The following is a 26,609-nucleotide window of genomic DNA, read 5'->3' as shown; positions in this document are numbered from 1 at the left end:
CAACAACTTGCCCACCACTGAGGTCAGGCTCACTGATCTATAGTTCCTGGCTTGTCCTTACCACCCTTCTTAAAACAGTGGCACCACGTTTGTCAAACTCCAGTCTTCCGGCACCTCACCTGTGACTATCGATGATACAAATATCTCAGCAAGAGTCCCAGCAATCACTTCTCTAGCTTCCCACAGAGTTCTCGGGTACACCTGATCAGGTCCTGGGGATTTATCCACCTTTAACCGTTTCAAGACATCCACCACTTCCTCTTCTGTAATCTGGACTTCAGCCAGTTTTGAATGTTTCCATCAGATGTGTATTCTCTGAATTGGTGGTTATGGATTCCTTATGTTCACAAGCCAGTGAATTAGGTAAAAGTCTATTTTATGTCTTAACAAGTCTTCAAACTGGACAATGGGGTCTATTCTCTGTTAACAACTCACTGAACCAGTTGGTACCAGTTTTAAATGTTAATAAATCACTCAAACAAATGAGCGTCTATTCCATATTTTGCTTTGCAATTAATTGAACGATCTGGTGGTTTATTCTCTACACCTACAAATTATTGATCCCAATTGTCATTGGTTTCAAATGTTTGCAAATGTGAGTCATTGTGCCTTTAGTTATATTTATTTTGAAGTTGGTTTCCAATGAAGCAATGCTCTGTTATTTATTTCTCATGGTCAACTCACAAATCACTCTAAATCCACGTCACTTATCCCTTTGTGATTTACAAATCTTTATTACTTCTTTTGCTTAACCTTAGGGAATCCATGAGAGGGCAGCCAACTGCTTCCCACTGGATAATCACAAGTTGAAACAACCAACCTATTCTTCCTACCTGCTGGAACAGCACTGCACAGACATTTCAAACAAAAACAGAAAGGGGAACATTAATTTGTTTTGTGCAATTCTGCCTCATTTAAAAAAAAAGAAAAAAGCTGCTATTTAACATATAGTAAATAAGATGGCTACTCAGCCCATCATGCCACCTGTCTGATATAACTTCCTATGTGATATATCACAATACCTGTTTATTGTAATATGAGGATGAATACAAGAGTGGATTTCTTTTGTGCTCCTAATAACAATGAGCATACCTGAGTTTGGATCCTGTTCAGACCTCTGAACCAAAGAATCTGCCCACGCCTCAGTTCTCTCTCTGCATGATCAATTTCTTCAGCATCTTCATTAAGTTCCTCTTCTGGGATGTCATCCTTCTGAGTTCCATGGCCTGCTTCCTTCAAAAATTTCAATCGATTGGTTGGAATGGAGGATATTACCTGAGAAAAGAGTGAATGAATATGCATCATTAAAATCTTTTTCTTCGTTGTGCTAGGATGAAAGTATAATGATTTGCACCATGACAAACAATCTAAAGGACTCATCTTTTCCCCCCTTTTTCATTGAGGGGACACCCAGTTCCCAAGTATGAAATGCAGGAAACAAGGGATAAGGCTTGTTAGACTGGGACCCACTCATTTTATCACCTAATTTCCTGATGGAGCAGAGCAGTCAAGCTCAAAGCAACTGAATACAAAAACTGTATGGACTAAAAAAGATTGTCTTCATTTCCTTTGACCACTTTATTACTTATAAATGTGTTACTGATATGGAATCCAGGTTGTTTAACTGGATAGGATTGTTGTAAGCAGTAGGTCTTCTGAGAAAACACTAGGCATATGACCAACCTGTGGTGGCAGCCATAACTCTAAGATCTGAAGAGGTAAGTGGCTTCCTTTTTTAAACTAGGTCCTCACAGAATAATGAGTCTTCAAGCTGCTGTATTTTACCTACCCAAAGAATATGTGTAAGACACATGACTTTGGAGTTGGGCAAAGACTTGATGAGTCTCTCAAAATTTGGCCAATGTCATTTCCTTATAATGTCACCACAATGGTTGCTCATTCTACTGGACAACTGACTCGCGTTTTTTCTAAAACAAACAAACAGAGAGCGCAATATCTGATTCCGTCAGGCAATAGTAAATTCTTATGTAATCAGGTACAGTAATTGAAAAAAGCTATTGTTTAACATATACAGGTTTGATGTGTAATTCTCCATTGTAGAGATTAACTGGGTCTCAATATCACAAAACAATAATCCTCTGCAACTCTTCATTTATAGAATCAAAAGTTTGCAAAGTGATACAAATTTGAAGTGTTCTTGCCTGTGACCTGCAGTTCAACTAATCATTTTCAAGTGTGATTTGGCAGTAATATGCAAACAATGTGTAATTTAAGGATTCATAACTGTATACACTTCATACACAGGGCTTTGATGGCACATTATGAAAGCTATGTCCTCGAAACATTAGCATCAAGAACCCATCTTCTACAAAAAGGTTTTTTTGAATTCCAAGAAAAAAATGAAAAAAAAATTGCTGGGTTTCCAGTTTTTTGTTTCAAACAGGCATTTGTATATTTATACTAAAACAAACGATTTTTCGATCATTTTACAGCACTGTATCTTTTTACATGACACCACTTGCTCCAAAGTACGACAGAGATGATTAACTTCTGCTTATCGTGTACCAAAATAATTTCAAGGGACTGGCCAAATGCATAGCCCCCACTTTGAATTGATTTGGATGGTATTTAGAATTATGAAGTTGCATAAATGATGGACATGCTTTAAAATTGTCTTTTAAATTCAGAATAAATCATTACCTGTCCCCATAGCAACTCTCCCACTCCCAGCACGATGCACCACAACCACTGGTCTATTTGCAGAGGAATACAACTGAACGGTTTTCCACCAAACTGAATAATTAAAATCTGCAACAATGAAGGAAAAATAGAGAGAAAAATATTCAGAACCTTCCTTTTAAAATAGTATTGTTATAATTTTTGCTATTTGTTCTTATAATACTGTATATGTGAGTTGAATCCTATATGTTGAATCATAGAATATTTCAAGCACAGAGAGGGCTCATTTGGCCCAGCAAGTTTATGCTGTCTCTCTGCAAGAATAAATTTGTTTGTACTACTTCAGTGCCCTTTCCCATAGCCTTGCAAATTCTCCCTTTTCAGGTCTTTTCCCAGGACAGCCATGATCAAATCTCCTCCAGCACACTCTCAAGATATACAAAGCAAATCCCAACTACTTATTTCATAATCATGGCACCTTTGGTTCTTTTTAACTTAAACATTGTCCTTAAGTTCTCAAACTTTCTACCACAAGAACAGTTCCTCTCTCTTTCTCTCCACTGTAGCTATGCCACATGACTGAGTATCATTACCAGATCTCCTCTCAACCTACACTTCTCTAAGGAAAACAACACCAGCTTCTCCGCTGTCAGCCCAGAACTGCACTTATGTTTCATGGAATTTGGCCTGGACATAGCGGATTATGGGAAATTGGCACCTCACTTTGTGGATAGGACCTGGATGTCCTATTAGATGGGGTGGTGTAGAGGAGGTCTGTCCTCTCCCATCAGAACCGGCAGAAAAGGTCAGGTCCCTAGATCCTGCCTGCCTGCTCCAAGGTTGCCACTTGTATCAGTGAGGTGTCAGTTGTCCAGAGGGGTGTGTAGCAAAGCTGCAGGAAGATCAATAACAATCTCCAGTCTATTAGGATAAGTGCCACCATGTTTCCTCAGTTACCTTACACTCCAGTATATCTCTTCCATTGCACCTACCTCCCAATTTCACTACCAAATGCAACATTTTCCCCCACTTTCACCCACTCATTTCCACATGACTAACACTGCATGACCTGTAACAAATGCATTTAGTATTTCTTTATTAATCTAAACTGTCTGATTGACCGCAGAAATAAAAACAAAAATTGCTGGGAAAACTCAATAGGTCAGGCAGCATCTGTGGAGAGGAAATAGAGTTAATGTTTTAGGTTCAGTGACCCATGTTAACTAAGATCTGTTGCATTTTTCCAGTAATTTCCATTTTTGTTTCTGATTTCCAGCATTCACAGTTCTTTGGGTTTTTTTGTCTGTCTGACTGTTTCTTTTGCCCTAGATTAACATTTCTAAAAACTCTCTCATTCCATCAAGTGAATTATCAACTTTAAGTATAATCAGCCTTCCTAATTCCTCTTCTTTATCAAATTGGAGCCTATTGAGTATCTCAATCGTCTGATCTTTTGCTACCACTCTGCTAGACTTTCTTTGGTAAAGACAAATACAATATATTCAATCTGTCAGCTTTGCCTTCTGCATCCTTGCATTGAAATTCTTTCAGATCCCAACTGTAACCCCTTCCCCACACCCCCCTCCCCACTTTCCTCCGTCATCCTTTTATTATTTATTAGAAGACTTTTTGCATTACATTTTATCTTAGCTGCCAGTCTCTTCTCATACACTCGCTTTTCATTTCTTTCCTTTTTTACATTCCCTCATAATATTCAATCTGCTTCTTGCTTTATCATGAACTTGGCATCTGTTCTACATATCTTGGACAAGAGGTTGATGACTCTTCCCAACCCATTCATGGGATGAAAAGCTAAAGAATCATAATTTCCCCATTATGAGAGATGTACCTTGGTTGGCATGTACACACACCCACTGCAGTTTTCCTAATGGTACAGGAAGCATTGAATGGTTTACTCACCTGTGCGCCTTCTAAGGCCCTTAAATGCCCAAACACCACATTCAAGAATATGGCACTTCTCAACAAAATAATGAAGTAAAACAATATTTGTGACTAATCTTGATTTATACCACTCAAAAGCATCACTATTAATAGGACTTAAGAATGGGAAGCTGGTGATTTATCACAACATTATTTTCTCTGATAAGTGGCAAATTTTGAGGTGGAATGTCAGCCAATACCCTGGCACGATGCTTTAATCCAAAATCTGTTAACTCAGAAATGAGAAGACCTAGTAATTCAGCATAACACATGTGATAAAGTCACTGGCATAATTGAAGAGCAGGATGATATAATTTTCGACAGGCTACAGGACAGAGGTTTACAGCATCTGCAGTCATTGTTTTTACCTACAGGACAGATCTGACAGGTAATCCACCTTCCTTATGGAAGAAATGTTTAAGCTACAACTTTCTGAATTTGTGGTATCAAATTTGAGGAGTAAAGCATGTCTCAGTGAAACACTAGAAGCAGAATGGTCTTTGTGACTAATCTTTTATCTGTGTATTTCTAAAGCATAAGCAATAATAGAACAAATGAAAGAAAAGCCCTAATTTATCAGAATATTCTTTTCCACAATACCTGAATTCCAAAAGTGCCGAATACAATACTGCAGAAGATGGGATTTCTGAAAATGCCATCAAACACATTTTTCTCCCCATGTATCTTGCGAGCATTGATTTCATTGAAGAGTTGCATCAACACAAAAGTGTTAAAGATGATAGTGTAGTGTTCAGACGGTGGGGCATGCAGTGGTGCATTTCTGCCACTGTCGATGTTAAAAATGGTCTCCCCTGAAAACAAACAGTAAATAGCATAATAGTCATGATACAACTTCCTGCTTTATATAAGTAAACGTGCATGATGCAGTGTTTTTAACGACTTCCACTAACATGTTCAGCATTCAATTTTGATTGATTGTGCTCCTGAGGAATGCTTTGGGAAATATTTAAAAGTTTGAGGCGCTACGTGAATAGAAGTTAGTGTTGCTGTTGTATACTAATCAGAGGTTGATGGCTCACATATTTCATATACTTCCCACCGTCTCAAGAATTAGCAGTCTTTTGCCATCCTGAAGACAAGTAAACCTTGCACAAAGTCTCCTGACGTCAAACTGTGCATTCTGAATGCACTATAAATGAATTTGTTTCTACACACTCCAGATGCTACCCAATCACATTTCTTCAGATAACTCTATAATGGATATATTTGGAATAAATCTTCCACAATGATGACTACTGCTAAAAGAAAACTATTTATACTGGAGAAAAAAATAGCAATCCTTTTCTTGGAATGAAAAGAAATCTCTCCATTCATTGTGATGGCTGATGTCCAAATTTAATAAGCTGGCTGGTCTTTGTTGGATTTTCAACAATAGTTTAAATAGTTAGATTTTCAATAATAGTGCACCCATCACCTTTCTCTACAAATCACGAAATACAGCACTATATTTTCAGAGTAATAGATGTAAATATTTTCACTTATTTACTTCATATTACTGACTAACAATGTCATTTTTATTTTCTCGGGATGAAATTAATGGTGTATAAAATAAAATAAATATAACACAAACATAGATTTATATTTTGTTTATATTGGCATAGGAAAACAAAAAGAAATGGGCACCTCCTGAGCAGATTTATGACATCAAAGTCAACTCCTTATTGCTTCACCTCAACAACAAATTTAGTTTACATTCTACCTTAATTCTTTAAAGCTTCCCGAGATGTTCCCAGAAATCATATCAAGCAAAATTTATCACTGATCCAGGCAACGTGAAATTGGGGGGATAGTCAAAGCTTGGAGCATCTTAAATGAGGGAAATTAAGTAGAGAGATAGAAAACAGGGAGGGAACTCCAGACCATAGCATTAAGGTACCTGAAGTCATGGAACCAATGTTGCAGTAACTAAATTCGAAGAGGCTCAAGAGGCCAGAATTAGTTGAGTCAAGCCACCACCAATGTTGTGGGATTGGAAGATATTGCATAGTTTGGGAGAGGACAAGTCTTGGGAGGATTTGCAAATAAGGATAAGAATTTTAACACTAATGAATGATGACAAGGCTAACTATACTGTGAGAACAGGCATTGAAAGGAGCGGTAAACCACACAACAACTTCTGACATTTGCAATGGGCAGTTAAGCATAGTGATGCAGTAGTTGCTGTCAGAGTTCCCTTGCTCCTTCACAGGATTGGTTCCTTGTTAATAGGTCAGACCACATTTACAGTATTGTGCGCAGTTTTGGGCCCCATATCTCAGGAAGGAGGCCCTGGTCCTGGAATGGGTTCAGAGGAGTTTCGCAAGAATGGTCACAGGAATGAAAAGCTTAACATATGAGGAATGTTCGAGGACTCTGGTTTTTACATAATTGGAGGGTCATTGAGCACAACAGGATGGGAAACAAGACTTGTTGAAATTAAAGACAATGACAGCGATATTTTGGATAATTTCAAGTTTACAATGGTTAGATTTTTCATACTTGCAGAAATTTCTCTTCCACTCTCAAGATAATTGAAAGCTACACTAATATACAATTACATTTGGGCATCCAGTACTAAAAACAGGAAGCAAAAAGAGGAGGAAATATAAATTAGATTTAAAATGTTAACATACTGCAAAATAAAGATTGGAAAATACAAAGGTGGGGAATGGGAGAGAGGAAAAGGCAGAAGAACTAAAAATAAAGTGTGTTTGAAAAAGTCTCAAAGCCACTTATCATCTGAGAGAATGGGATTCAACATAGCAACATTACTTTTTTCTGTTCTAGCTAGGTTCCTCCACAGTAATGATCACTTTTCATGCTATTAAAATCTCATTTATTCCTGAAAGTAAGAGCCCTAATGTTTTCAGCCAACTTTATTGGCAAACTACTAGCCAAGTCCCACAAATTCAGGAATTTCAGTGCCACACCTATAAGACTACAAGACACAGGATCAGAAATTAGGCCATTCAATCATGGTCAATAATTTTCTCAACCCCATTGTCCTGCTTTCTCCCTGTAACCCTTGATCCCCTTGACAATCAAGAACCTATCTATCTCCATCTTAAAAATACTCAATGACCTGGTCTCCCCAGCCTTCTGTAATAGTGAGTTCCATAGATTCCCCACTTTCTGGCTGAAGAAGTTTCTCCTTATCTCTGTTCTAAAAGGTCTTCCCTTTACACTAAGGCTGTGCCCTCGGGTCCTAGTCTCTCCTACCAATAGAAACATCTTCCCAACATCCACTCTGTCCAAGCCATTCAGTACGTTTCTATAAGATCCCTCTCATCCTTCTAAACTTCATTGAGTGTAGTCCCAGAATCCTCAAACATGCCTCATATGTTAAGCCTTTCACTCCTGGGACTATTTTTGTGAACCTCCTCTGAACACGTTCCAGGGCCAGTACATCCTTCCTGAGATATGGGGCCCAAAACTGTGCACAATACTGTAAATGTGGTCTGACCTATTAACAAGAAGCCAATCTTGTGAAGGAGCAAGGGAACTCTGACAGCAACTATATCACTATGCTTAACTGCCCATTACAAATGTCAGAAGTTGTTGTGTGATTTACCACTCCTCTCCCCGCCTGTTCCGACTGTGCAGTTAGTCTTAACATCATTCATTTTGCAAAATATAGCTTATTAAGTAGTGCTTGACCAATTAATAAGAAAGTTCACTCTGCTCAGTGGAAGAAATATTAATCTCAGCAAACGTATGTCATGGAAGTTTAGTGTGCAGTAGTAGCATCCGTACTTCTGAATCAGAACTTCCAGGTTCATATCACACTTCAGACCATGATGACCGAGGACAGCATATTCATTGCATTGACAAACAGGTTGGACATCAACTTGTAATTCCTTCCAACATATGCCAATGCCAGATAGTAAGAGCAGGAGTGATTTCTGACCAGCCATGTACCATGCAATAGAATGACATTAGAGCCTCCACCACACTATCCATAGCTCATATGACATGGCTGTAAACTAATCTGTCCCCCAGCAACTCAGATTCATTGAGAGGCAGTTAGTCCAGTCAGCTGAACAGCCAATGTTGATCAGATTGGTGTTGACAGCATGGGGTTTCCTCCCCATTCCAGTTAGAGCGGTTTCGGGACCTGGCTGCTTGCCCAACACATGGTGAGTATTGCAATGCTCTGTGTCAGACTTGCTTCCGGACTGGGAAATAAAGAAACATGCATATTTGTCAGTGTGCACTGTTTCATCTGTGCACAATGGGCCATAATTTGCTGTTGTATGTAACATTGTCTCCTTTTAGATAATTTTGCATGTTTATGTATTTGTATTTTACAGGTAGCAATTTGCTGAAGGTGTCAGCTGATAATATCACAGTGAAAGCAACAGGGCATCTCCTTATATGAGATTGAAGATTGTAAAATTAGTAGCACATGGACTGAGAAGGAATTGTAAATTACATTATGTGGATTCAATATCAAATCAGGGACAGAAAGTAAAATAAAACAAGGGTAAGATAGTATTGAGAGATAGAAAAGTAAGAGGCAGAATGGACTTTGCTCTAATTTTACATTGTTAAAATATTCAATAACAGTTAAAATCTGTGATGTGAAGATGCCCGTGTTAGACAAATTCAGAAGTCACATGAGACCAGGCTTCAGGAGCAGCACTCCAAATGCTTGTGCTTTAAAGTAAACCTGTTGAACTACAACGTGGTGCTGTGTGAGTTAAAATCTGATGGAATGAGATTCCATCTTGAGTCAGACAGTGCCAGATCATAGAGATTGCTTAGCAGGAATTATTCAGTTAAAAGAGTGCTTAGGCTGAAATGGAAAAGTCTCAGCTTTCAGTGTCTAGTTTAGTTCATATCGACTCAGCAAATACAACAATTTCACACTCTTCAAAGCAGTAAGATTTCTTTTGCTAAAGAATTTGAACAGCTGCTTTTTGATTTTTGATTTTAACTGCACATCTGCCTCATCTGGAAATTTTAGTGCCATTCTAAAACAATTAAACAGTAAGCACCATTAATGGCTTCTCCATTATTTTAACAGAAAATCTAATAGCTATTCATTCCAAAAGAGTTTGTACATGGTATATCGAGTTAATCTTTCCTCAATGTGACAAACATGAATCAGGTCTCTTTTCCACTGAAAAAGGAATCTGCCAAATATCTTTTCTAATAAGTTAATATGTTCGGTTTCTTTCTTTAAAAGGTCCAATAATTTTCCAGCATAAGTATTATCACAGTCACCTGAAATGCAAATCGTGCTATTTTGACCGAGCAGAATGCAAGAAACATTTATAATAGAATGACACAAACATGACGAGAAACAGCTATTTTCAAATCCTGAATCTTTAAGGTATGTTGCCTCACAAATAGAGTCAGCAATTATTAACATCTCGCAAGCTTTGAACACTGCATTCCAGTTTGTGTTTTTTAAGTAATATATTTACACAAAATCATCCATAAAAGGAAAATGATATAAATGCATGAACAAACGAATATTTCATGAGAACTCTGATAGACTGCATCAGGAAGATGTGCATTTGAGCAGAACTAATCAATTTTTCCAGAAAAATGAAAATAGGATTTTAAAAAAATTTTACTCGCTAGAAGCATAACATACCAGCAAAGAGTAAAGTGAAGATGACAGTAAGCTGGTAAATCCCATGACCCAGAATATTTTTCATCATGGTTCGTGAGATGAGGGGTTTGTCCCTGCCATATGGCTTCCTCATCAGAAGTGCTTCAGTAGGTGGCTCTGTGGCGAGGGCCAAAGAGGCAAAAGTATCCATAATGAGGTTCACCCACAACATCTGTACAGCCTTCAGAGGAGAATCCTGTAAAAAACAATGATCAAATTGCATTATAAATTCATTGCATTGCTCTCAAGACTGAAGTGGTAACATGGAAATAACTATAAAATTATGACATATATAATATGCCTTGAGGGAGGAAGTGAGGACTGCAGGTGCTGGAGATCAGAGCTGAAAATGTGTTGCTGGAAAAGCACAGCAGGTCAGGCAGCATCCAAGGAGCAGGAGAATCGACATTTCGGGCACGAGCCCTTCTTCAGGAATGGTAAATCCCATGCCTTGAAGCCTTGAATATGCCTTGAAGCAACATAACACTTCACAGAATGACACACAATCAAATACTACAACATAGTACAGTATATAATTATCTTAAAGTTCGTATGGAATTGGTGTGCACTCTGTATAGATTTGATTTTTGGGAGCTTGAAATATGTCTGGACAGAATTGGAGGCGATCGTATTATGGAAGAATTTAGATTCATCAAGCTCACTTCATGACCTTAGAACATCCTCAAGTGTTGCACAACCAATGAAGTAACTTTGAGTGCAATTATTGTTGTGAAATGGGGACACGTAACAACTCATTTCCACACAAATGGTACTGCGAAATGAGCAAAATGACTGAAAGATCTGCTTAAATGATATTCATGAGGAATAAAAGCTTGTCTGGTCACAAGGATGTACAGCCATACCTTCTTTAAGCAGTACCATGGGACCTTAGCATCCAGCGGACAGATGATGCCTTATTTTTACTAAAGAAATTTGTATCTCTTGTTAAGCAGAAGAAGGAGGCTTACGTGACGTTGAAATGAGATGGTTCAGATGAGGTGATAGAGAAATACAGATTAGCTAGGAAGGATTTAAAGAGAGAGTTAAGAAGAACAAGGAGGAAACATGAGCAGTCTTTAGCAGGTAGAATAAAGGAGAACCCTAAAGCTTTCTATAGGGTATGTGAGGAATAAAAGGATGACTAGGGTAGGAATAGGGCCAGTCAAAGACAGAAGTTGAAGTTGTGTGTGAACCCTGTGGAGATTGGATAGGTGCTAAATGAATATTTTTCATCTGTTTTCACTCAGGAAAAGGGAATATTGTAGAATAGAAGACGGAGATGTGGACTATTAGACTAGAAAGGATTGATGTTAGTAAGGAGGAGATGTTATCAATTCTAGGAGGTGTGAAAGCAGATAAGTCCCCTGGGCTGGATGGGATTTATCCGAGGATCCTCTGGGAAGCTAGGGATGAGATGGCAGAGCCTTTGGCCTTGATCTTTGAGTCGTCATGGTCTACAGGTTTCGTACCAGAGGACTGCAGGATTGCAAATGTGCCCTTGTTCAAAAATGGCAGTGGAGATGACCCAGGTAATTATAGACCAGTGAGCCTTACTTTGTTGTAGGAAAAGTTTTGGAAAGGCTTTTCTGAGGTAGGATTTATAATCATCTAGCAAGCAACAAACTTTATTGGAGATAGTCAACATGGTGTTGTCAAGGCCAGGTCGTGTCTCACAAAACTCATTGAGTTTTTTGAGAAGGTGACCAAGCATTTGGATGAGGGTAGGGCAGTTGACGTGATGTATGTGGTCTTTAGTAAAGCCTTTGATAAGGTTCCACATAGTAGGCTTTTGGAGAAAATGTGGAGGCATGGGATTGAAGGTGATTTAGCAGTTTTGAATAGAAACTGGCTTTCTGTAAGAAGGTAGCGAGTGGTAGTTGATGGAAAAAATTCAGTTCGAGTCCAGTTACTTGTGGTATGTCACAAGGATCTGTTTTGAGACCACTGCTGTTTGTCATTTTTATAAATGACTTGGACGCAGGCAAAGGTGGATGGGTTAGCAAGTTTGCAATTGACATTAAAGTTCTTGGAGTGATGGACAGTGTGGAAAAATGTTGCAGGTTGAAGGGGGACTTGGATAAACTGCAGAATTGGGCTGCGAGGTGGCAAATGGAGTTCCATGAAGATAAATGTGAAGTGATTCACTTTGGGAAGAATAATAGGAAGGCAGAATATTAGGTCAATGGAAAGATTCTTGGTGGTGTGGATGTGCAGAGGGATCTTGGTGTCCAGGTACATAGATCCTGAAAGTTGCCACCCAGGTTGGTAGTGCTGTTAAGTAGGCAGACGGTGTGCCACCTTTTATTGGTGGAGGGATTGAGTTGTGGAGCCGTGACGTCATGCTGCAATGTACAAAATGCTAGTGCGGCCATACTTGGAATATTGTGTACAGTTCTGGTCGCCCCATTGCAGGAAGGATGTGGAAGCACTGGAAAAGGTGCAGAGGAGATTTACCATGATGTTGCTGGTCTTATGAGGAAAGACTGAGAGACTTGGGTCTGTTCTCACTGGGGAGAAGAAGGCTAAGAGGGAATTTAATAGAGATGATCAGAGGATTAATTAGGGTGGACAGTGAGAATCTTTTTCCTAGGATGATGACGTCAGTTTGTATGAGGGGGGCATAGCTGCAAATTGAGGGGTGATAGAACTAAGACAGATGTCAGAGGCAGGATCTTTACTCAGAGAGTGGTAAGGGCGTGGAATGCCCTGCCCTGCCAATTTAGTTAATCAGCCACATTAGCAGCATTTAAACAGTCCTTGGACGATGATGGACTTAGATTAGTTCACAGGTCGGCGCAACATCGAGGGCTGCAGGGCCTGTTATGCACTGTATTGTTCTATGTCCGATTTTAACATGACTTCTAAAACGTGTCAGCCTAAATTACATGGGTAAATTTCTGGAATGGGGCTTGAACCCATAGCCTTCTAATTGAAGAGGTGAGGCTGCTATCAGTGAACGAAAGCTGACAATAAGTGTCTCTAATAATGATGTCCCCCTTATGCGTTATAATGATAGCTTATGAAGCAAAAGTTCCTGTATCAACAAGACAAAGATTCTTTGCTAATCAACTTGACTCATGTACAAATCATAATGGTTATCATTACACTGTCATAATTAAATCAACACCTGCCATTTTGCACAGTAAAATAACTTTGGAAACAGATCATTTTAAATGTATACTGTGTTGCAAATATCTGTTGTATGATCTGTTTATACTTTTTCATTGCTTTCTATTAGAAACACCTTTCAAAACATAATGGGGTTAGGTTTCAGGGACTGGAATTTATACTTTGTACATTTGATACAGTCTGGATTTGTAAGAAACACACATGGGTCCTGTGGGGGCACTGGTTGCTATGAGACTATTTCTCCCCCACTAAAAAAAGCTCTTCATTTTATTCAACAGACTTCCAAACATGTCTCTTTCATATGTTTTACTTAAATTTTTAGTAAGACTAATATGACTCTGCCTTCACTTTTTAAGATTTATTCTAACCTTGCTCACAATGTTAAATCTGTGATCTCTAGTAACTAACTCATCAGCAACTGGAAGCAGGTTTTCCTGATCATTCCTCTTTATCGGTGTGAAGCCCTGTATCAGATTTTCTCAAATCTCTTTGCTCTAATAAGCAGATTTCTTTGGTATTTCCTCTCTCATCTCTTGTAAGATCCTCATGAATATATTTTATACTTGCTCCATGGTTGATATTCTGTTTAAGGAAGCTTTCCAAGTCTAAACATAAGTTTAACAGTCGTCTAACCAATGATTTACATAATCTTAGTCTTTACCTTTCTACTTGGTGCACAATTTATACAACTTATGACTTTATATACAGTTTTACACCTTTGTAACTAATTTGTCCTCCCCTTTTTAAGATTCATCCATCTAAACACCTAAGGCTTTTTTTGTTTCCGGACATCTTTTGAAAGCTTTACCATTTAGTAATTATCTTCTATCCTTCCACTTCCTCCTAAAATATATCACCTCATATTTCTCTACATTAAGTTTCATCTGATATCTAAGGAATAAGGAAGCATCTAATTTCAGCAGAGCTTCTGAAATCATTTTATTGAATGGAGAGTCAAGTTATAAGATTCCTATCTTTTTAACAAATTCAGTAAAAATCATACCAGGCATTCTGCATAGTTCTTGGTTTTGTGCAAGATCATTATACTTCAAACAAGGTAATATCTGGCTCATAAAATATTCAACAGTATCAGGAACTATGTTGAACAGTGGCAGAGATGTGCCATCAACTTAATTCTCAGTAACAGTCTATAAATGGTGGAAAGTCAATGCCGTTCCAGGAAGGGCTCTCTAAATATTCTGATTTCTAATTGGCAATCTTTAATTTTAGCTCCTGTGAATCATCTCCATGGTAAATTGATTGTCTTTACTCAGAAATCTTCTCTAATAATGAAACATTATCGGGTATACTTCAGTCTTCTTGCATTACTGTGATTGGAATGTTACTGTTTTTCAGAGGATGTATGGTGTCGAAGGAAGGCATATAGCCCAACCTTGCTGGCAGCTATGCTTGACTCAAGCCTCCTCCTGTAGCACCTACATTTAACCATCTATTCCTTGACTCCTCAAATGCTTGCCAATTTCCCCCAAACTGTGACTATATTATTCACTTCAACTGCCTGCTGGTTCAACAATATTAAACACAATTTAATTTCAATAGCCTGCTGAAGTGGAATTTTAATTGAAACCAGATAGCATTCTGGAGAACTATTAACTGCAGAGGAAAGTAAATCATTTCAGAAAGTTAGTACTTCCTTATCCCTCCACTCTAGTCTGATGACTTCAATAGGACATCAGTTGCAGTTTACATCAGAATTCAAACATTTTTGTGCCGTCAATTTTGTGTGGGGGAAGAGTAAAACTTGCAGTAATATCAAAGCTAATGGTATTGGGTTTTTTTAATAAGTATATGAACAGAAGTAGTAGCCATGGAGAATATGGCCCCAGATATCTGCCAGACTCCAGTAGATAATAAGGTGATTCCAATTTGTTAATTGTAACCAAGTTCAAGTAAATGGAGAGGACAAAATGCCACTGTACAAGGAACTTAATAATCAGTCAAGGATCCTCGTGATTTTAATAAGTACTAATGGTATTTGAGGTAATAATAGGACTTAAGATTGGGTGATCAACAGGACCTAACAGCTTCAATCCTCAACCATTCAAAGAAACAAGTTACCAAACCATCAGGTGAATTGTCATAACTTTCCAAGGTTTGTTGACTTTAAGACCATAAGACATGGGAGTGGAAGCAAGACTAGTCGGCCCATCAAGTCCACTCCGCCATTTAATCATGGCTGATGGGCATTTCAATTCCACTTACCCACAACTAAAATGCCCATCAGCCATGATTAAATGGCGGAGTGGACTCAATAGGTCAAATGGCCTTGCTTCCACTCCTATGTCTTATGGTCTTAAAAACAACAAGCATTGGAAAGTTATGACAAATGCACCTGAAGCTTTGGTAATTTGTTTCTTTTAATGGTTGAGGATGGAAGTTGTTAGGTCCTGTTGATCACCCAATCTTAAGTCCATTATTTTCTCAAATATCGTTAGTACTTATTAAAATCACTAGGATCCTTGACTGATTTTGTCAAATGATGACAAGTTGTAAATGTCTCTTCAATACTTGTGATGGTATGGACAGCAGGGGTGTTGAATGGAGGAAGGAGAAGCACATTAACTAAAGGCCTGTCAGATATGGGAAAGTTACCAGAATCTATCATCAGGAACAGAGGTCCCGGTCTTAGCTTGGGGGTACAATATTTTGGCCAGGAAACCTCGAACATTAGGTTTCTTTCAAGGGTTTGTTGAATTTAATGGTCGAACTTGCTTACCATTTTATGACAACATATGCTGGTGGTGGCCTGAGCAGTTACCTACAAGGTAGGTTTCAAAGTCAGCCCGCAGGAGGAAACAAGACGAGGGAGGGATCCGAGAGGCTTATGGAGGTTGAGAAATAGAGCTAAAGATCAAAAGTTAAGGGCAGGTTGGAGTTTGGGGGAGATCAAGCTTTTGAATAGTTGGAGGCGAAATTAGAAGAATTGAGGATGGCGGTTTGGAGAAATTAATCTAATATGTAAGTGGAATAGCATCACTGATCCAGCAACTGTCACACCTCCCTTTCACTGTTCAGTCCCTCAGGCCCAGAAAATCTATCCAGCCTAGGATAGGATTAAATTGCTGCTTAAATCTGAGGTAAGCAATATCATTTTAATACATAAATGACCAACCTACTGCCGATGAACGGGTTGTTTGTTAACAGTCACTGGCCTGCCTTCATTAAAACTGAAAATCAGTTAGTTGGAATCAGATTCAGATTCTTAACTTTTTTTTAAGTGCCATTTGATTTAAATCTAGTTGTTTTGGAGAAGCAGGAGAAGGGGGAAAACACTCCCTCAGCAGCGATTAAGCAATTGAATGAGTAAGAGTTGATCAGAGAAACAGTTGGCCTGGATCATGAAGAATAGGGGTATCTGATGAACACAGGTGAATGTTTCGAAGCGGTCAAACAGCCATAACTTTGAGAAGAACTTGACAGTGACTGAAACAGTCCATATAAGACCCAGACAGCATAATAAGTGGCAAGTAACATGTGTGCCACACAAATGCCAGACAATGACTATCTCCAACAAGAGAGAATCTAGCCATCTCCCCTTGACATTTAATGGTATTGTCATTACTGAATCCCCAACTATCAACATCGTTGGAGTTATCTTTAACCAGAAACTGAACTAGACCAGCCATATATATTGTGGCTACAAACCAGGTCAGACACTAGGAATTCTGCAGTGAGTAGCTCACCTCCTTACACTCCAAAGACTAACCACAAACTCGGCACAAATTAATGGAATACTCACCCCCTTGCCTGGATGATTACAACTTCTATGACTCTCAAGATGCTTAATACCAATCAATTCAAAAGCAGCCCAATTCATTGTCATCTCATCCACTACCTTTCATATTCTCTCCCTCAACCACCAATACATGTGGCTGCAGCAATGTGTAACATATACAAGATGCACTGCAATGACTCAATAAGGATCATTCAATAATACGTTCCAACCTCTCAACCTTGACCATGTGGAAGGACAAGTGCATAGATGTATAGAAGCACCACCACTTGCTCGTTCTCCTCCAGACCACACAATATCCTGACTCGGAATTATATCATCGTTCCTTCACTGTCACTGGGTGAAAACCACGGAACATACTCCTTAACTTTAGGTATCTCAAACGCCAAGGACAGCAACGCCTCAAGAAGACAGTTCATCACCGCCATCCCATGAACACTCAGGGATGGATAATCAGTACATGCCTAGCCAGTGATGCTAACATCCCATGGACAAGTGAAATTAAAAGCATAAGAAAATTAGCAAAAATGGGAGACCATGAATTTAGAGACAACATATCCATGTTTATTGTCACATTTCATTAGTTTGGTTAATAAAATTCCACCCTCTTTCACTCAAGGTACATGGGAATTGGCTGACCCTCATGTTTGATCTGGTTAGCTAAGTGTGATGCTACATGCCAAAACAGAAAAACACAGATAGTTGATGTGACTGACAGAGGGGGAATAAAAAGAGGGGAACCATAATGCCCCCTCTCCTGGTTTGAACAAGATTTTATATATATACATATAAAAGATGTGTATAGAATTTGACACATCCTCTTGAGCTTAGCAGGTTGAGACTTTTACTGAAAGTTCCTGGGGTAATTTCAAAATAATGAAAAATTAATGAAAGTTTAAATTAAAAGTCTTATAACTGAAATTGAGCTTTTTCTAGCTACCTCACAGGCCAACTTAAAGCGCTGAATTGAGAAAAATCATCAGATTCTATCTAGAGACAAAGATATATATGCCATTAGCATCTTCTCCCAAAATACATTTAATTATTATTCCTATCTATTTTTGTATTAAATTAGAAAAAGAGATTGGCTGCTGTATTACTTGGTTTAACTTGACGACTGAGATCCAATGAAGCAGGTAACAATAGTGCTCACATTTCCAGATTGATGTATGCCATCTCCCAAATGGGACAACATCAAAACACAAAACCTTTTACTCAGGCAAAATTGGCCCCAAAGCCTTTGGAATGCCACCCATCCCACCCGGTTTAATTTACAGTTGGGCAAACCCAAACAACAGAGTGGCCAATTTATCAAATGTGGAATTGCAAGGAACAACATCACATTAAGGAACTGACTGCCATCACTCCACTTCTAACCACTTGCAATTTCCCAGGTCCTGGTTCGGACCCTTAATTCTCTCAAGCCTTCGCCATAGCTTGACAACCCTCTTCTAACTCTCCACTTGGCCTTTCTTATTTGTAAGCTTTGTACTTTTTTTCGGCTTCCTGCCTAAGTATACAATCATCCCTCCTCCCTACCTTTTATCTTAGCCTGCTGGACACACTTTCCTCATTCCTGAAGAAGGGCTCATGCCCGAAACGTCGATTCTCCTGTTCCTTGGACGCTGCCTGACCTGCTGCGCTTTTCCAGCAACACATTTTCAGCTCTGATCTCCAGCATCTGCAGTCCTCACTTTCTCCTCTAAGTATACAATCGTGTTTACTTCTTTCATTGCTCTACTCAAGTTCCACTTTTACAATCTAGAATAAAACGTAAGATCAAAAGAAACAGGAGCAGGGGTTGATACTTTCAGCTCTTGACCATTTAATAGGGCCGTGACTAATCTGATTATGACATTAACTATGGGTGGCACGGTGACTCAGTGGTTAGCACTGCTGTCTTACAGCACCTAGTTCGATTCAAGCTTTGGGCTTTGCATGTTCTCTCCACATCTGCATGGGTTTCTTCTGGGTGCTCTGGTTTTCTCCCACAGTCTAAAGACATGCAGGTTAGATGGATTGGCCAAGCTAAATTACCTATTGGGTTACCCAGGGGTCCAGGGGTGTGCAGGCTAGGTGGAGTAGCAATGGGAAATGCAGGAATACAGGGATGGGATGGGTCCTGGAGGGACCCTCTTCAGAGAACTGGTGTGGACTCAATGGGCTGAATGGCCTGCTTCCACACTGTAGAGATTCCACCTGTCCCCATATCCCTCGACTTGCTTATGGATCAAAACCTTATCCAACCTCAGCCTTGAATATATTCAGTGATCCAGCCTGCACTACTGTCTGGGAAAGGGATGGGGGTGTGGGATGTAATCCATATTTTTATGACCCTCTAAGAAAAGCAAATCCTCTTCATCTCCATCATGAATCCGGAGGATAGCTCTGAATTGGTCTTAACACCACTCATAATTCATTTCTTTACTCAGTTAACACCAGGGGTAGGGGGAATGTTTCGATTTTTCATCAATATTTCTGGATTTCTGATCACTCTTCCATAAAACATGATGTGTCAAAATACTTTTGTACAGGCATTAAAAATTTAAATATTGACACTGATGCAAAGTATTTGAACAAAGGCCTGGCTATTGGTGACAGGAAAACACATGGCCAAAAAGACTTGACAATATTCTGTGACTCAATAATTTAGGATGCATATAACAGACAGTAAACCCTCACCTGGGTGATACATGCTCCAGTAAATGCAACTATGACAGCAACTACATTCACTGTCAGCTGGAATTGTAGAAACTTGGAGATGCTGTCATAAACATTACGGCCCCACATGACAGCTTTCACGATGCTGCTGAAATTATCATCAGTCAAGATAATGTCGGAGGCTTCTTTTGCTACATCAGTGCCAGCAATGCCCTAAAATACAACAAAACACAGTTATCCAACTCCACTGGCATCAGGAAATCTCTGCATTTAACAGATTTGGGAGAGGAAAACAAAAACACGTACAATGAATACATTGAAATTATTGTTTAAAAACACTCAATTAAATTAACCAGAGTTATTATAATTAATAGTCATGAGTTGTTAAGTAAGTTATAATAACCAGTGCTGATTAGAACCATTAATTAGTTTATATTTATTAATAAGATCATCAATATTTAGGAATGGAACTCTTTTTCTCAGTAATCAGGTCAGAGAGATCAGATGTTAAAACGGTTTTGATGGGCACCTTGATTGCAAGAACAATGCGTCTTAATTCAAATATCAGGAAAAATATTTCCAACTGTGCTGGAATGATACTGAACATCCTGTATCAGGCAATCTTGTGACAGCACTGAATTGTAAAAATAAACAGGATCACAATGTGACAAATTACACCTATTTTAATGCTGTGCAGCCGAGAGGGATTTGGCTGAAGAATTTCTGGCTTACTAACTAGAACTTTGCATTTACAAAACATTGGTATTAAAAGTTAGCTATGATTGCGACAAATAAATTAAAGTTTAAAAGTGCTATTTGTACTTGAAGACTCAGTTTGCGGGGGGGGGGGGGCATCTTTAAATGAATATATTCCACTGTCTTTGCACAAAACGATTTCCATGGCAACAGTCTCATTATAAAGCTAAAATGAAGCATTCAAAACTCCATCTCCTTAAAACACATTATAGATAACACTTTTTTCCCATTGGTTAACAACTTAAGATATAAATATCACAACATGTCTGGTGCTGTAATGTAGCCAATATAAACTGGTGATATATGAACACAAACTGCTGTACATGAGAGAGATGCTAAATAATCCCAAACATTTAATGGTCGTGAAACAACATAATTTACAGCTAAGCCACTGAAGATTCTGGTGGCATTTGGTTATAAAGCTAAATTAAAGCAATTCTTTAGATTTGTTCAGAGAAATCTGGGAGCATAAAATGCAGCGCACACACTTTTAACAAGTTCCCTGCAGGGTCAGAAATGGCGTCAACACCATAAGCATTTATGCACTATCACATCTGTTAGTTGTGTTAAACAGATTAACTTTTGCCCTTTTGATATCACACATTAGATTGGTACCAACTTGCATCTTCCTTAATTTCTCTCACATCAAATTAACTACTGCTGAGAATCTTCTCTCTTATACAAGTCTGAATTCCTATCTAATCAACCAGCAAATAACTGTCAAGTTTCTTCAACATGAAGCATTATTTCCTGCTCAGAATACAGGTTTTCTCTCAGATAGAACTCTACAGTGAAAAGAATCTGTACCATCCAAAAAAGGCTTTTCTCTCATCCTCATTTATAGTTCTACTGCATTAGAAAGAAAATACTCATCCAACAAACTCAATGCAATTAATGAGCTTAAATGCCAAAGATCTGACATAAGTATCAATGTGTGCACGGGCCCAATACAAAACTGTCAACAGAACCAAAATAGCTCTTACTGAAGTTAAAATTTGTGCACTCATTGTGCACTATTTCTATTCATTCTTCATAATCTGCCTGCAACCTTTGACATTGCTGAACATACCAGAATCCATTGTTGCCTCTCCTCTGCTGTTGAGCTGAGAGCAACTAGCATTACCTGATTTCATTGTTGTTTGTTCACTCATAGCCAGTCAAGATCCTACAATGGCTTTTCTTCACATTTGCTCACTATAATCTTCGGAGTTTGAGCGAGATTCTGTGCTTTCCCATTTTTAACTTTTACTGACAGATTGCTTCTTGATAACATCATAGAAAAACACTTAAGATTTCACGTATGGACAGCACTCTGGTCTACCTTAACGCCATCTTTCCTGAAATCTCCATTGTCTTTAATTTGTACCAAAGTTTGTCCCACACCCAGGAGTGAGTGGGCAGAAATTTCTGGAGTTAAAATATTGGTAAAACCAAAGCCATTCTTCTTGGCCTTTGCTACAAACTCCATTTTCTAGCTACTGATTCCATCACTCACCATGATCTGAGCTGAAATAGTTTGTTCACATCCTCGCATCCTTTCTAACAAGGAATTGAACCTCCTCTTCCAATATTATCTTCATGGCAACAGAACCTACTTTTACCTCCAAAGCTTCAACTCTCCCCATTACATTTACCTTAATCCAAATGGTGAAGTCAGTCCATAGACACCCTTTCCTTGATAGTGTGCTAATTTGCATTATGCTTCCTGGCCTTATACATATGATATTACCCAAAGTCTTAGCAGTTCCTATTAATTCTATTTTGAGTAAATCAAAAGAAAAGAACATTATTAAGAATTGATAGCCCTTTGAAGGAACACTATAACTAAGTCAAAAACTTCACTGAGAACATATCAAATTAAAATAAAATGTAATTCCCGGGGCTGCTAATTCAGCCTAGTCCTTCTGGCACTCTGGTTAATGAAGGCCTCAAGATATAGATATCAGACTGTATTTAATTCAGCATCAGAAACAAGATGGCCAAGTTTCTTAACTAATAACGACTAGCTCATTCCAACCAAAATTTACTGAAGCAAAGATTATTAACAATTTCTATGATGCAAATATAGAAATACCCTTTTTGAAAACTCACACGTAGATAAACATATATACACACACAGCTCCCAAGTCTGATAAAAACTACAACTCCACAGACTGCTATCTTAAGAGTACTTTGACAAGTGACAGTTAAATCAGGAGAAATTGATTAACCATGAACTGATTGAAATTTTGATCTGTAGCCAAAATCAATTTGTACACAGAAGCTGATGGCACATAGGGTGTCTTTCAGGATCAGTTGTGGCGAACTGAATTGTTTTCTCTGAAGAGGTGAGGTAGATTCCAAAATGTTCTTCAGGGACTCTGCGTGAGTAATGGGGAGGCCACTTAGTGGGCTTTCAATTCATTGGAGGAGTTTTAGAGAAAGCGAGAGAGATAGCAAAGGGCTGTTGCTCCTTTGTTGCACATTTTTAGCCATGAGTTTGTGCAGATATTCATATTCTGATGACAAATTAGACAAAAGCTTCACTGTATAGTTCACAAATCCAACAAATCATTGCACTGCTTTCATATCTGTTGGTCACTGCATCTCTGTTACAGCTCTGTTACAGATGAAGGCTATCATAACATGATCTATGTACTTGGCCTTAAGCATCTTCAATTTTACACTTTTCTTATAATGCCTTTTCATCTGCTACTTTGTGATAGTTATCAGTTTGGCTTTCATTTGCTTATCATAGGAAATAGGGAAAAGAGAGGACTGCAGATGCTAGAGGGTCAAAGACAAAAAGCTTGGTGTTGGAAAAGCACAGCCAGTCAGGCAGCATCTGAGAAGCAGGAAAGTCGACATTTCAAGCATTAGCCCTTCATCAGCAATGTGGAGGAGAAAGGGGGTCAGGAGATAAATAGGAATCGGAACATGCTTATTTTTAATCTTTCTTTTCTTTACCCAATACCTCTTGGGTTGGTGGGGGCACCAGCTCCTCTATCATGACTTTCAGATTGAGCTTAAGCACAGCTAGAATTCTTCTCATACCCGTTTGGCAGTCAATGGCCTAGGGATCTACAAAATACTACAAATCTCTTCAGGCATGTGTACAGTTACCAATCCAAGCTTTAGATTTGTTTCACTTGAAATGAGTGGAATTTGCTTTCTGTCCAATATGTGGAACTCCAGATCTTCTTTTCTCTCACTGTATCAGGCCCTCACATTCATGACCTCTTGGGATGAGTATTGTTCCATCATACCTTCAATCTTACCTTTGATGCCTTCAGTTTGGCTCACCACCTTGTGCTACTTTGCACAGGTCTGTGAAGTTCATGATGTTACAAGAAGTATCAATATCTACCAGACATTTCACATTCACTTAATGGTCTCCTTCTGTAGCAATCATTCTAACAGTGACAAGCCTGCAGACCAGACAATGCCAGCTTTTGTATGGTGTAGAGTGATTCATCAGGTCATCAGCTGCCATTTTTCTTGCAGTGAATGTTATAGGCTTCCTTCACTTCTTTCCAGCTAAGCACTCGCATGCAAAGTGACTCAGCTACCTACAGTTAGCGTGGTGATTTCCCAACAATGGATGTGCTTTCTTTCCTTTATGTGTGATGTCCTTTGCAATATTTACATCCTGTGTTCCGGCTTTGACTTTTCCATTGGTGCTTCTGCAAATATATCTTCTTCATTTCCACTATGATGTTCTCTTCCAGCTCAGAATGCCTCCTAACACAGTGAGAATGTTTTTTTTATTAATCTCTGATTGATAAGCTCTAGTTGTAGATTGACAACCTCAGAGTTAAAGAGACACAGAGCCCCTGACCAAGAAAACCCTAACTGGAAGCCTGATCACAACTAATCACCTGAACCGATATTGGAGGCCATACCATTAACTTACTGTCCTGAGACCCATTGACTGATAGTATGTACATGGTCTTCAGTGAGGACTATTCTCCAAAGCCTTTGAGATATGGCTGCTTGCTGACCGCATCTGCAGTGTGTTTGTTAAGTAGGGTATTGGCATAAGGTGTAGGTGTGAAATTAACATAGCACACTGCTGTACAGCAGGAGGTCTTGCCCCATTGACTGACAAGTGCTGACCAGCATGCAAACTGCCTGGTCATGTCACTGCGACAATCAGCATAGTACGGAAGAAAATGCAAGGCATGATTGTGAATGTACAGGTAGGCACTAAGTGAGCAAGTGCTGAGAGAGACAACGAGCCACTCTGAGATACAATCTAGTTCAATGCCTGAGCCAGGTCCTCATCTGTGTACACAAAGTATCCCTTCTTCAGTCCTTCAATGCTAGTTGCGGTGTGCCCTCCAATACAAGTCATGCTTTGGGAGCAGCCTACGAGTGCACTGGAAAGGTGCCGCGATGGTTGTGAGGAATTGAAAAATGCTGGATGCCAATATCTGTGTACATGGGGTGCCGACAGCTGGTGCCCGTTGATCATACTCTTAGATGTTGTTTGGTCATACGCCACAAGGGCGTCCTTTGGAGCAAGCAGTGAAGCGAGCTGGAATTGCATGGTACCTGCTCTGGTTTCTATGTTGAGATTTCACAAGGTTTAGCTTCTTCGGCATATTTTGTATGATCAAAAGCTGAATATTATTGAGGTGAGTTGGGCTGTTAACAAGATGTTTAATGAACAATGGTTCCTCTAGTTGGCAACTTATTGCTGCTCAGAATAGAAGTTGCCTTGCTGTTTGTCAAAGCATAAAAGGTGGAGCAAGGTGCTCCTGCTGCCAAGATACACCTCACCAGATTTCTCATTTGATTCTTCCACAAATCTCCTCATAGCCCGTGTTGCTCAGAACCTTATAAGGTTCTGTCCCTACTCTAACTTCTGGATAACTATCTATCCCGTCACCCATTTGGCACATTACTCCCCTTTGTTTTGTAACTTAATTTAAAACAATGCTCCTGTAAAGTGCCTTGGAACAGTTTACTGTGTTGAAGGTGCTATATAAATTAAAGCCACTTTCTTTTGTCATATGCAAAATTAAACTATTGTTATTGATTGTTATGAATAGGAGGCTTTAAAAATGTTATGTTCAAGTCATCTCCTTTAATTCAAAGTAAAGTGAATTGGATGAGAGGAACAAAGACTTCCGAGTGCAATCTGGGTTCCATGATGACTGGTCAAGGGCATATTGAAAGACAGGTACCAAGTGTAACACCTGGACACAAAGATAAAGGCAGCTGGTATTCCTGTTGCCAGACTTTGAGACTTTGACTATTGGAGGACGGAGAGAAATGAAGAGAGGCTGTATGTATACAGCAGGAAAACATTCAGCTGTGACACGGCATGCCTGTCAGAGTTGGTTTCCTATTCCTAAAATGTTGTGGAATATTCAACAACATGGCAGAAACTATCCAGGAGGGAACTGCATTTGAGCATACAAGCTACATTTCTCCTGTGAGCATGATGGAATGTGTATACGTTGGTATTTACAATTGTGTTAAGAAGTTATTAAAGAATACCTTCTGTAATGTTTATGCATTAGCTGCCTACAGATGTTCATTTTAGTGTTTGTTACAGTAACATCTTAAAATGGGAAATCTTGTCATGTGATCCTTTAAGTTGGTCACTAGGTACTCAAAATTCTGCTTTACAAGTTATCAATCTCTATCAGGTTTTTGGCATAGTTCAAAAGGGATATTCTTTAAAGACTAAAGGTAAGGTATATTGATGATGAGGTTCTCTAGAAACTTTACCTCATTGGCCTCGTACATTAGATGAAAGAGTAGCAAATGGAAAATGTCCTGCATTAGTATCACTTGATGGTCTGAATACAAAAAAGGAGGCTTGAGTACAGTATTGTATAGAAGAGTTCCATTATGACTACACTGCAATCACAAGAGAGTGCTCAAATCTTATCAAGTGTTTGGCAGAGGAAGGTTGGAAGATTGCTCTTTTTGCAGTCACATGGTGACATTGCGCACAAATATTTTTTTAAAATGCCATCCTACTGGGGAGGATGTGAAGAGGAGTAATTATACTCAGTTAGAAATAGACAAAAACAGAAATTGCTGGAGAAACTCAACAGGGCTGGCAGTATCTTTGCAAGGAAAGCAAAGTTAATTGACGAGGAGTCACTGGACTCT

At 38.9% G+C, this 26,609-nt stretch overlaps 1 protein-coding gene across 13 annotated transcripts in view; it reads right to left on the bottom strand.

Annotated features, from left to right (window-relative positions):
* The window catches only part of atp2b2 (ATPase plasma membrane Ca2+ transporting 2), an 819,963-nt gene that overhangs the window by 15,891 nt on the left and 777,463 nt on the right, over positions 1-26,609 (bottom strand). For all 13 annotated transcript variants that reach the window (XM_043707907.1, XM_043707910.1, XM_043707911.1 and 10 more), the window contains 5 exons: positions 19,767-19,958; positions 10,184-10,397; positions 5,182-5,393; positions 2,662-2,769; positions 1,093-1,275 (listed from right to left, as the gene is read on the bottom strand). In XM_043707907.1, coding sequence (XP_043563842.1) covers positions 1,093-1,275; positions 2,662-2,769; positions 5,182-5,393; positions 10,184-10,397; positions 19,767-19,958 — 909 coding nt within the window. The remainder of the gene's footprint in view (positions 1-1,092; positions 1,276-2,661; positions 2,770-5,181; positions 5,394-10,183; positions 10,398-19,766; positions 19,959-26,609) is intronic.

This window comes from Chiloscyllium plagiosum, chromosome 18 (genome assembly GCF_004010195.1).
Source record: "Chiloscyllium plagiosum isolate BGI_BamShark_2017 chromosome 18, ASM401019v2, whole genome shotgun sequence".
NCBI classification, from domain to species: domain Eukaryota; kingdom Metazoa; phylum Chordata; class Chondrichthyes; order Orectolobiformes; family Hemiscylliidae; genus Chiloscyllium; species Chiloscyllium plagiosum.
The sequence above is the reverse complement of the archived record's forward strand: the minus strand, read 5'-3'. Positions and strand labels throughout refer to the sequence as shown.